General features: G+C 35.2%; 1 protein-coding gene across 2 annotated transcripts; it reads right to left on the bottom strand.

The window, feature by feature from the left end:
* Positions 1–712: 712 nt before the first annotated feature.
* LOC752926 (nuclear envelope phosphatase-regulatory subunit 1) lies at positions 713–12,979 on the bottom strand. 2 transcript variants are annotated; one of them, XM_001175932.4, is made up of 6 exons: positions 12,831–12,978; positions 9,709–9,780; positions 8,577–8,650; positions 6,223–6,332; positions 5,078–5,132; positions 713–4,004 (listed from the first exon to the last, which is right to left on the bottom strand). In XM_001175932.4, the coding sequence occupies exons 1-6, from the start codon at positions 12,868–12,870 to the stop codon at positions 3,891–3,893; spliced, it is 465 nt and encodes a 154-aa protein (XP_001175932.3). In that variant the 5' UTR covers positions 12,871–12,978; the 3' UTR covers positions 713–3,890. The 2 variants fall into 2 exon arrangements, with proteins under 2 accessions (XP_001175932.3, XP_030831348.1); XM_030975488.1 differs by lacking the exon at positions 713–4,004 and adding an exon at positions 4,057–4,155 and having other exon boundaries at positions 12,831–12,979.
* Between the last annotated feature and the right edge of the window lie 300 nt (positions 12,980–13,279).

Here is a 13,279-nt window from a genome sequence, read left to right on the forward strand (position 1 = left end):
TTATTTTTGGTGCCATTTTTTTTGCCTGGTCATATTTACTGACTTCTGTATTTGTGCCTTAGAAATGAGCATACCAGTTGGTTCTGTTCTGTTTGAAAGTTTAGTTCAGTCTGTTGTGACCTTGTTACACAAGTAGGCTAATGGGAATTAATTCTCTCATCTTCAGATTATGAGAGTTGTGTGAAGATTGGATATTCATTATGAGCAAATAAATTTATCATTTGCACTTTTCTATGAAAACAGTTGTGTATGGTTTGATTTGTCTGTTGTTATTGTATACACTGTGACACCCTCATATCAATCTAACCCTTGTTACGTGTTGAATTTGTGAAAACGCAGATTTAGAAAAACAAATCAATCAAATTGGCCATTTTAGTAATGTAAACAATTTTAAAGGAAACCTAACCCCCCCCCCCCAATAACTTTACTTATTCTGAGAGGTTAATTGTATTCCTGCCTATTTATTTTTAAGAATCCCCACCAAATTGCAGAAGAAAGGTATAAAGCAAGATATTTGTAGCGTAATGTAAACTCTGTCAGCAGTCAGCACGAAACGGCCATCTCCATTTACTTGACAATGTGACGTACTTGAAGTCATTTTTACAAATTTATGAATGCTTTCTTCCCAGGTGTGTGTGTGTGGGGGGGGGGGGGGGGGGAGGGGAGTTAAATTGCAAAGACAGCTCAAAAATTGGAAAAAGAAGATAAGTTGTATTTTCGTTTACCATTGCTTGGTAGCTTTAATACAATATACATCATAACAAACATTAATGAAGAACTAAAACAGGAATTTTATACATATATATATTCACCTCAAAGTATCATACATGTACACAAAGGATTGCATTATTCTCTAATCAATAGAAAGAGTGCTCGTTTGAAAAAAATTGATTGCATGTTATCCTCCATTCGATTATCAAGATAAAGTCGAGTTCTGATCATGCAATTGCAATAAGAAAGAAACGGTGGACCGTGGAAGCTATTGGAAAGGTTGATCATGTAGCTAGCACGTATGTAGTAGTGTACATTGTGAGGTTTTGGAATCATCAAATTGATAAGAAATTAGCTCTCCTTTGCTAAGAGGCACATGTACTGTGGATGAAAGCCTTTAGCTGTTACTTGTCATATTTCAAATGAGAGGACATTTGAAGAGCCATCCCTTTTACTGAACATTTTTCTATGCTACTCTTCCACACTATAACATAAAAAGAATGAAAATAACAATATTTGTCACCTTTCCTAGAACTTGACAGAGGCCCAGGAGTGATCAAAAGTCGATGGCTCTTGATCACTCCAGGGCCCCCGTCTTATAAAGAGTTGATATCAATCGCAACTTATTTGTGATTGATATCAATGTACATATGTACATAAGAGATAGGAGTCTGCAAACTTGCCATTGATTGGAGGACTTACAATTGATTTGGATCAGCCATACTCTTTATAAGACAGGGACATTATATACTTTCAACAGTTTCAATGACAATACAAATTATTAATAAGGAAATGTTACATTCACAATTCAGTTCCTTTTTTAAGAATTAAAAATATTAGTTTTATTCAAAGGATATTATCTCAGGGTTGCAATCGCTATCCATGATCTTTTCAGTAACAAACTTCCTCATTGTTTTATATGAAACTGAATTCTCACTAATTATTCATACACTTTTCATTCACAATACAAATAAAACAGAAATGTTACGTTCACCATTTAGCTTTTTTTTAGGAGTTAAAAATAACAATTGTATAATTGTATTCAAACAATATTGTCTCATGGTTACAATCTTTATCCATGATCTATTAAATAACAAACTTCCTCATTTTTATATAGATTATTTTACATTTGGACAATATGCTTATGAAACAAGAAGTAATGAAAATCAGAATGTTAGTCTCATAAAAGTAAAAACAAACATAGGAAAACATTCCGTTTCATATTCTGGTGCATGTATTTGGAATGCTCTGTTTCAAATATTCATCAAGAAGAAGCTTTAGACATATATTTGAAACAGATCTTGAAGAATATAATCTAATTAATTTTAATTATTGATGCATTTATTGTAAAAAATTCACTTAGAGTGTGTAAATAGTGTTAATACACATTGTGTATATACATTTGAGTTATATAACTTATATTTCATAACAAACAAAAACTAGCGCAAACCCAAACTAATTTTTTATGATTTAATGTTTACTCTTAGTGATTGGTTTATTGTCATAAATTATGGTATATTGAACAGCGCCAAGCCTGACTAACTCTTGCTATTTGTTTGCTCCAATTACCAAATGTATAATTATTGCAATGCTGAAATACAACATAACTTGCACTTTTGGTAGTTAATCAATGAATGATTGAAAAATTCACAACATTACACGGCGAACTTTTCATGGAGGAGCGACGGCTCAGTGGTAGAGCAGTGGTCTTGTAAGTCAATCCGCTAGTGCCCTTTAGAATGGCATTAATCTTTATTACCAAGTCCCTTGGAGAGGACTTAAAGCCGTCGGTCCCCTGGTTGATTTAAGAGCATACTCATGAATAGCAGTCAGGTAAACAAACCATGCACCATGTCATTTAAATGTTTGGGCTTCTTAGCATGAGATGTTCATCCAATCTATCACCTAATCAAGCCTTTTTTTTTAAAGGGTTTAAGGCATTTTATTAAATTCATACCCAACCAAACAATTTGCTTTACAGTTCATTGTTTTCCATGCATCTGTATCAAAAACGAATGACACATTCTGATGCACACAAATTCTATGTACACAGTGTGACTATGCTGAAGTCTAAATGACAAAACCAATTTGATGCCATATCAACACCCCTTGTCCAATTAATTCATTTTACCAAGAGACTTTAAATAGATGTTAAGAAGAGATTTTAAATTGGATAGATTTCATGTAAACGATTGCAGTTGGGGGTTTCAGGTGATACAAAAACAAAGATAGTGTCATGTTTAGCAGCTCATAAGATATTCAACATGAATACATTTCAATATAACAACTATACAGAGATAATGAAAGAAGTATATTCAGTTTATATACGCCACATGATACACTATTTAATTAAATCATTCAAATATTGATCATCATTTAGCCATCTATTCATGAAATGTCTTTCAAAAAGGAAAGAGTTGAGTCTTATCATACCTTGTGTGTCTTGCTATGTAACCAAATTCATTTCTGGCAAATTTATTTATAACTACTAAAACTCCATGTGAATCATAGCAAATGTAAAACATTACAGCATGAAAAGAAGACTTCTTGAGGTGATGAATCCTTTGCTGGCTACGATTCTAGAGTAAAAGAATTTGAAAAACTATTGCAATGCACACCCTTTGGTGAGAGTCAGGAGGAGGTTTAAGATAAGCTTGAGTTCTGGTAAATAAAGAAAATAAATTCTCACATAATCTAACAAAACTTGCACTAAATGTTCAAGTTACAAATAAATGACATGTGCCAAACAGATTTTGTAGAAAATCTAGTGGCCGAGAAATAAGCATAGAAAGATAAGAAAAATCCTGGTAAGTAGACCTGACACAAGGGTCACTATGTGCAAATGGGAGTGGTTTAAAAAAGAAATCTAAGATGATGCCGGTAAGTTGTTAGGTTGTGGTAAGGTGTGTTTGTTTTTATTTCACTGGTTCAAACAACCAATCTACTGCAAAATGAACAATCCAGACTAATAATAGCAATTTTCTCTCAAAATATGATTCCAATACCAGAGCTCAAGATTAGCTTTTAACTCATATATTTCAATAGATATAAAGTTAATACCATCCTGACTCCAAACAGACGATAATCTTGTGATACAAAAACATTCACTCTACCACAGAAACAAGACTGCACTTAGTTGTATCACAGTGTTAATAGCAAACCTAGGTGTGGTTGGTAGATCATTGGTTGTGTTGATGAGTGGTTTGATCAGACTGTTGGTCATTAGGCCATCGAGTGTTTGGTCTGTAGGGTGTACTCCTACTCCTAGGTGGCTTCAAAATAAGCTTTCCAGTCTGCAAAAAAACCAAATCAAAACCATCATATATTATTATTCATATTAAATTATAAAGCATAGTAGGATTAGTAGGAGTAGCAGTAGTAGATCTTATTATCATTATCATTATTTTTCCAAGCACTAGGTGGCTTCAAAATAAGCTTTCCAGTCTGCAAAAAAACAAATCAAAACCATCATATATTACTTATATCATACAGGGGGACCCAAAGAGAATGCAACACCTGAGATCTGTAATCTTAACGACATCATGGACAAAATGCCATTGCTAGTTTTGTTTTGAGTAGGAAATTCTTTTCCAAGCAAGATGATATATAGATCATCAATTTTGATGAAATAAGTTTATCCAAGGCTTTTCTGTGAGGAAATGACACTTTCAAAATTTGCAACTTGTACATTTGCAAACGTAGGCATGCTATAGATGCAGCGACAAAATTCTGCCTGATGGCTTCCCATAATGGTTTTATTTTGAAAATGCAGAAATAAAAACAAGCCAACAAATAATATCCCTATGTTGCATAATGAAAGCCCCTGTTCACTTCATTTTGTCTTTATCTTCAGAGAGAGATCAGTCAACACAGCTGATTGAATCATATGTGTAGCCATCATTCACAGATTTCCCCCTGCTTCAAGTTTGACTAAGGTTGCAAAAGTAACAGATTCTGAAAGTGACAATGACATTGCCTCACAAAAAGAGCACTAGAATAAAAAATTCCTCACCCAGATTTGATAATCTTGGTATTATTTGCACTTGGAAAAGAAGTTTCTACCCAATAAAACACAAAATTACAGATCTCGGCTTTTGTATTTTTTGAGGGCCACCATGCATAGGAGCTCTCATATCTCATAATCACCCCTAATAAATTGATAAATAAAATATAATTAAATATAATAAAATGAATAAATAAACATAAATGAATAAACAAATAAATCTAATTCTTAAATCTGTGCCCATTATCAACATGTGCTGAGATGTGATCTGACTTGTTGAATCTGACCACTTCCAACTGAAGTATAATTATTAGTATGCTCTTGAAAAATAAATGTAAAGGAAGGTAAAAAAATAATACTTACATCGTCACATGACATGTTGAAATTTGCGAGAACTTTTCTACATCTTGCAGTTATTCTGAATAGAAATACCATTAAGGAAAATAAAATGTGACCAATAACATAAAAACAATCTACTGGTACTCAGAAAATGATACTGCTAATATTGCAAACTTACTTATATCTGTAATTGATGTACCAGATATATCCACTCCAAAAGAAAATTCTTACAGAAAACTATTTATAAACATTATAAAAGAGAGAGACAAACAGACAAACAGAGAGAGTGAGAGAGCGAGAAAGAGAGAGAGAGAGAGAGAGAGAGAGAGAGAGAGGGGGAGAAAAGAAGAATAAAAAACATACTGCAAGTAAGTAATTCAACAAAGTTAGACATTCATAATTTCTTAAAACTCAAAACTGCAGGTCCCATTTACAAATTGAAACATGTACATGTACACGTACTCCTTAAATAAAAAAGTTCTCTGCCAAGCGAGAACCTTTACTCATCTCAGCATGCTCGAAGCAACACACATTCAGTTGACCGACCCTCTCCTATGCAGACAGAAAGAGTTCGTTCGGATGCTCGTACTATTTTAGCGATTATCCTGGTATGACTGGTATGACCTCCTCAGTATATCCAGGAAGCTGTAACTAAATTCCTGGTATATCTCTCTCACTTGTTCATTCTTTGATCACCTGACACCTTGCATTGCTATAATTAATGAGTTGACTTTTGTCCTGAATTTGTGTTTATTACACAACATTAGACCTACTGTTAATTGTGCTTAATCATATGTTAAACCTTGTCTATTTACTGTTAATGTCTAGAATTTGGGAAAATTCATTACCAAATATTAATCTCAGTGTATAATGTTACACCGGTGAAAATCAAACATCCAGAAAAGGACAATAAAAACTAAAAATACAAATACAATCAGCCTAATTTACTGTTACCTTAGACAGCCAATAATAGTTTGTTATATTTGCGCCTTGTTCCTTAAAGTTTCTATTTATATTGTTGATTTTGGCTCTCTGTTTGCATTAATACATGTAGGTCTATGCCCTGCAAAAAGATAATTTTTTATTTAAATGCGTTAAATCATCACAATATTCCTAAGACAACATACCCTTTATATGAAGATCATCTTGGTATATGAATAAAAGGATACATTGCTGGTGAAATCACTCTTTTATGAATGCCTGCCATAAATAGAATAATAAGTGTAGAACCACTGCTGGCAAAGAAAGGATGATTCTTCAAAGACTGAATGAAAGATACCTGTGAGATAAATAAAGATAGGGGTCATTAGCCTTCACAATCGTCCTAGAAAGACATGCAATGGATAGAGGGGTCCTCCAGTGGTTTAAAACATGCAACAGTGACAGCTTTTAAGATCAGCATTGAGTTAATATTCAGTCTCAATCAAAATTACTTATGAAATATTGGTCATAGAATTAGTCTGAAAATGCCTCAAATTAATGCTCAGATTGCACCAGAATGCATTTAAGCACCTCAGAACCCTCAAGCAAGGCCTGAAGTCTGGTCACAAGGGACTTTGTGCTTCGCATACTTAAGTACACACTCTGTCCCATGTTCCAAATTGACATGTTTGTAGACCATCCTGCATGGATGTATACTACTACTGTACCAGTAATGTGTACCATGATATATTATTTTAAGGATTATGTTTGGAATGAATGTAATGGAAAAGGCAGTCTGCAAAGCTAGAACTATGCAATTTTACTGAGCCTGCATGTTCTTAACATGTGGAATAATGTGGTTAAAAAAAAAAGAAGAGGGACAAAAAAAAGTGTGAAAACAAAGAGCATTTATACAACTCATTCCTAGATCCTAAACAAAAATAACTTGTCAAACGTGGTCACATGTGATTCATTTACTGCGACTATCCTACATTGCATGCAATAATTTCCAATACTATCCAACAATTCCTATGTACAGTACATGCGATGTGCAGCATTGCGCATAGAGGTTTGTACACTTATTTATACAGTGCGTATAAAAAAAGTGTACCGATACCCAACTTTGGTAACTCCTGATTAAAAAGTCGGAACTATTATGACTTTGAAATTGATTTCATGATGAAGAGTAATTTATTTTCTGTCCAATGATACCCGATTCATAACATTTCTGCTACAGATGAATGAGCACCAGGGTTTTAAAAGTTAAATTATGCTTCATACTTCAGTGCTTCATTGTTTAAAATGAAGCATTGTATCTAGGCTTCCACAGGATAACCTTTAATTTTTTTTAAAAGCCTAATAACTTCTTGTCTCATGATATCTAAAGTCTCTCTGCTCACTTGGCAGCTGCGCCATTTCACATGGGTAAGGAGCATATAAGGTGTTTATCTCAAATACAAAGGTTACTACACCCAAATGCAAGAAGAAAGAACAAATGTGATGATAAATATCAAAGAAATTGACAGCAAAAAGATAACATCCCAAATAAACTTAAGCAATTTTGTATCACTCAATGAAAGGGTTACCTTAAACAAGGGATGCAAATGAAGTCAAGATTGTAATCATCATAACGAAGATATCATCAATATTAATTGTAAAAAGCATTTCCTTGCTTCAGCCTAAACTTGGTTCAAGATGGTTTTTTTAAATACTTTTTGAAAAGCCTGCTGTTCAGTCATCCTTGGCAGCACAATTATGAAATAGTATCATTAGACAGGTTATTAGTTATCTTTTACAACATTTGAAACATGATTTGATGTCACAAAGCTTATAGATTTGTAATTAGAAGCTACCAAAGTTTGGTACACTTTTTATACGCACTGTAGAGTATGGGCACTTATCTCTCTCTCTCTGTAATTAAGCCTATTAACATGGGATTGATTTGTCAGTGATAAGGACACAAAACATCTTGTAATTATTTTTTTTACATCAATTGCCAAGGATCTAGTAGTTTTGTTGTATACAACAAATGATGCATGTTTTCATTCATTCATTACAGGATCTACCCACTCCGGTTGAGGCTGTTTATGAACTTGAGTATACTAGATGCAGACAGCTTTAACTCAATCGTGGATAGATTGTAATAATGAACTCATTAACATAATGATAAGAGTATAGGTAGTGACTAGGTACATGTACATGAAACAGAATACAACAGAGAGTGATATCATGTATTAGAATCAAATCAAATAATTTCATTGAATAAAGCTGTCTAAAGAACAAGCATTCATAGTTCGTCTGACAAGCAGGCCTGAGGTGTTTCTGAAATTACAATATTTTCTTCCTCGATTGAGGTAAGTAAAAATTTGGTGTCCACAGATACTTATGATCGGCTATTTGTAAACAAGTGAACTGTACGTACTGCAATGTTTTAGAGCAAAGGTGGACATTAAAACGCTTGGCAGAAAAAGTATTCTTGAATCTTTTAAAGGTAAAATGTCACAGAATTGTAGGTGCATATGTATGAGATGGATACCTGTATACTAAACTGGATTCATCAAAGAGTGATTAAAAGTTCATACAAATATGTGTTCATAAATACCTTGGATGTTTCTTCATCTAATAGCCAATACCAGGCCCCACATGCTGTACATACAGCTATCACTATCAGAAGCACTGCAATAACAAAACAAAACAATATTTGAGGAAAAATGACAGATGCTTTGCCCATCTACAAATGCTTCTCTTTACATTTTTTTGTCCTTTATCAATCAATATATACAGCCTTTGTAAGTGTAAAGCATAACTTTCAAAACTATGCATCAAATGTTAAAAATGTCCCATCCAACCAATATCCTGTAGTCAAATGGAACATGTTAACTAAAGGTATAAAAGGCAAAATGTAACAAAACAGACAAATCAAAGAAACAAACTGTTTAAAGTTTGACCGATATTGGACGACAATCAAAGATGTGTCAGAAGGTATAATAAGCTATATTGCAAGACTAGATGAAGATGTAAGCAAACGATTGTTATTGTAGTCTTGATTACAGGCTGACTGAGATTTCTCAACCTCATAGAAGGCTGTGCTACAAAATAAATAAATCCAAACCTTCCTATAATCTACTTTAAGATACAACCCAAACCTTTTATAAATGTAATGCTTCCTGGCCAGGTGGTAGAGTCGCTGCCCGGTAAGCAGTAAATGCAGGTTCAAGTCCCGCTGGTTCCAATATTTTTTCTGACTTGTTTTTCAATACAGATCGATCAATCGATCTTATTTACTGGGTGTAAGCCACAAATATGTTAAAATAACCCAAACCTTGTTATCATTGCTCATACAGATGTATCATCCATGGCATATCTTGACTCAAGTTTGGTTATGAAAGCTATATATGTTTTATGAACCATATCAATTTTCTGTAGCAAAATGAATCAATATGACACATAAATGAATAGTAAGGAGTGTGTGTGTGTGTGGGGGGGGGGGATGGGATGGGGTGTTGGGAAGAAAAAAAGTACTGTGTATTCTAAGAATTCTAAGAATACTAAGATGCAGATTTGTGATGAAGTTATGTGATTTAATATTGCCTATGTGTTTTCTTTTAGGTTGTTGACTGTATCATGTTGAGCAATGCTTTAAAGAGGCATCTGCAAGAATCTTCAGTATTGAAGGAGGCAGATTATCTTGAAGAAGAGACATCAAACATTTGATTGCTTGATCATGATCTCACCTGTCCATCTCCATGCATACGGACGAAGGTATCCAACAACCTCGGTCAATCTCTGTTCAAATGCCTTCAGGTCTGCAAAATCAAGTGATATAAGAAACAAAAACATCAATGATTATATCAATTTTATTAAATGACAATGGTTGAACCTGGCAATGCTGCCCAACCCTTCAATATGTATCAAGGTCTTACCTAACATATATACAAGAGTAAGAGACTAGTACTGCGTATGGAGCACTGGTACCAGCTATATCACCTCTGCGTGCATATCTAGTCTCGTATTCATGTAATGCATGATAGAGTTATATAGGCGATGGGAGACGAAAGATCAGTAACTGATGACATTTTTGGCCTACCGTAAATCTACATTAAATTTTTTTTTTAAATTTGACATTATTATTTCAGTCAAATAACCACGCAGACAGCAGAGGGGGTAAGAACATGACTATCAGACGTACATGTACCTGTAAAACATCTTTACATGTAATTTTGACCTCATTTGTGGCCTGGTCTCCTATACCTCAGGAATGCCCAGTAGTATTAAAGAATTCCCCATACCAGATGTTTACTTCCGTCTAATGTTAAATATGAACTTTTACATGTATCACAGGAGACGATGGGTCAGGCTACTTCAAACTTTAAGGTTTGAGCTGGGTGCAATGTAGCCTTAAGGGCTTGGTGACCATATGAAATATGATATTGATATCTTCTTATTCATCCTGAACTGCAGAGCTGTATCAGAGTGATTCAATGGAAAATAGGCAGACAATATATATAAATAGGGGTACATAAATGTAAAAGATCACAAGATGTGCTAATGAAGTCTTATGTAGAAGCTGCTTTGATCAAAGATGAACGTTTAAAGTGCATTTCCACGATGAACTTGAGGGATGCAGCATGATAATCCAGGGCCTGGGCAGTTATGGGTGGGTCATCATAGACTCCAAGGAGGATGAGATTTGTGGTGATGTCAGCCACAAGATGGGGTGGAACTGATTGTACATGTACATTTAGTTGGTGTTGAGTCTGACAATTTATTTCTAATCTTTTTTTGGAGTATTTTTCACTGCAAACCGCTGCACAATACAATTGTGCATACCGTACCAACGGTGGGGTACAGGCGCGTGCGCGAAGTTAGCGACCGTTATCCCAGATCCTCATTAAATTCATGTCAGTAAATTACATCATGATGATGATCATCATCATTATGATTGCTAACTTCACGCACACCTGGGCTCGCACCCCACCGTCCGTACGGTATGCAATCGTATTGTGCAGCGGTTTCTTAAACTTTGTCTTAATATGCCTCCTTCACTCCTGAAGATTCTTTTGCCATGGAACCTGTGATAAAGTGTATATTATAATGTCTTCATTTTTTAGGAAAAATACTCCAAAAAGAAAAGAAAATTGAAACGAAACAGGTAATAAATATATTAACATAACAAATTTTTATCATGACTATTATTTGAGACGACTAAAGCAGGTCCAAAGAAGCAGCGCAAGATATGTCACCAGCACATATGAACGCAGATCAAGCATTACAGCCTTACTGAAGGATCTACAATGGCCAGCTCTCCAGAGTAGGCGCTGCCAGAGTCGACTTGCTATGCTCTACAGAATCCGCTGGGACCTGGTAGATATCAAGTGGAAACAACATCTCACTAATTCTACGTTGATCACAAGAGGTCATAGCTCACGTTTCTGGACTCCGTACTGCAGCTCCCAAGTTAGACCGAAAGCTTCAGTCTCTATACCGTCGGTTGTTCCACTGAGACTACGTCTGGCTCCACTAGACCTCCGGTTATAGAGACAGAACGATCGCCTATGCCAGCCTATGTTGAAGATATCACGGCTAGATTTTAGCCATTAGGCCCCTCCCACAAACATGAACAAACTTGCCACGGCCGTATTGTTATGCCCCCAAAATCCCCCAAAATGTCATTTTACCTCGTGCATATCCAATTTTACATTAGGCCTAGGCTATAATACATCGGTTCCACTTACTAACTTGATTGAAATAATCGGTTTAATGGTCCCTTTTAAGGAAATTATGGGTCAAAATCGACATCCATGTTGAAAATCTTGCAAGCCGTGTTAAACTCTCGCTGCCGTCAATCTCATCCCTTCTAGTCTACGCCGAAGGCAAAATGATTATGAAGGAAAAAATGTGCGCCATCTACACGTTCGTAATGGCGTTATCACAGTTTTTCCTTCATAATCATGTTTGTGGGAGGGGCCTAACGGCTAAAATCTAGCCGTGATATCTTCAACATAGGCTGGCATAGGCGATCGTTCTGTCTCTATAACCGGAGGTCTAGTGGAGCCAGACGTAGTCTCAGTGGAACAACCGACGGTATAGAGACTGAAGCTTTCGGTCTACTCCCAAGTGTACTCTTTCTCCATCTTGCACCGCATCAGCAAAGAATTGAACTCTCTGAAGAAAGACCCAAGAGAATTTGTCTCACTCAATGGCTTTAAAGCGGCATTGAGGGATGGCACCATCTAGCATGCAGACTAGCTACTTTTTAACCACACATCACTTTACAATGTACATACTTGCACCAGAAATTCTTGTCTGCGTACTACTGACTGTGCGCGCATCAACCCACAGTGCGTATCTTCATTTCATGAAGCCTGCACTTTTCAGGAAGAAGACTGAAAGTTGATTTTTTTTTTGTATCTCCACGCCCGAGTTACGGGTCAAAGTCTGGATATGATTCTGAACTACCGCCATGGGTGATTTTGAACACATTTTAGGTTTTATTGACATAGCTCTGCACGCAGACAAAGGCTAGAACATGGGACGTCGTGGCGTGCGTCTGTAAAGACAGTGTAATCCAGCTAAAAATGGAAGTTACAAACTGATTCAGCAGAGGACGCTTGTTTAAAACGGAGTCACGTCTTTCGGATGGTCCCCAGACGTAAATAATCATATCTGATTGATACACCTCTGAAAAAACACAATTACACAACACACACATACACACTGGTGGTATCAATCATAGTTGGGTGCAATGGCATTGCATGAAAGTCAATATGTGGGACACATTCATTTAATAATAAAATAAAATTAAAAAGTGGAAGACATCACAATTTTAACATAGAAAAAAGGACCAATTACATACCTTCAGTCTGCACCTGCTCGACGGACATATTGTCATTCATTTGGCAAACTCTTACTCTTAGGCTTTAAATCTAAAGATTTACGACCGAAGGTTTTGCAAGTCCAGTCCTTTTCTTTTTCCAAAATCCAAATGTCTTGTTTCAAGCAAGACGCCCTCTACGTCACAGTCATTTTTGTATTATTATTATTATATTTTTTTTGTCATTTCCGCATTCCTTCTCTTTCTTACTTTCCTTCCTTCTTTGTAAGAGGAAAAAAATGGTGATAATAATAATGATAATGATAATGATAATGATAATAATGATTAAAATTATAATGATAATAATGATAATGATAATAATGATGATAGTAATGATAATGATAATAATGATAATAGTAATGATAATGATAATAGTAATGATAATAATTAAAAAAACGATAATAATGACAACAAATAATAAAAATAATAAT

The sequence above is a fragment of the Strongylocentrotus purpuratus genome, unplaced genomic scaffold (assembly GCF_000002235.5).
Source record: "Strongylocentrotus purpuratus isolate Spur 01 unplaced genomic scaffold, Spur_5.0 spur5_scaffold_8, whole genome shotgun sequence".
Lineage (NCBI taxonomy): Eukaryota > Metazoa > Echinodermata > Echinoidea > Camarodonta > Strongylocentrotidae > Strongylocentrotus > Strongylocentrotus purpuratus.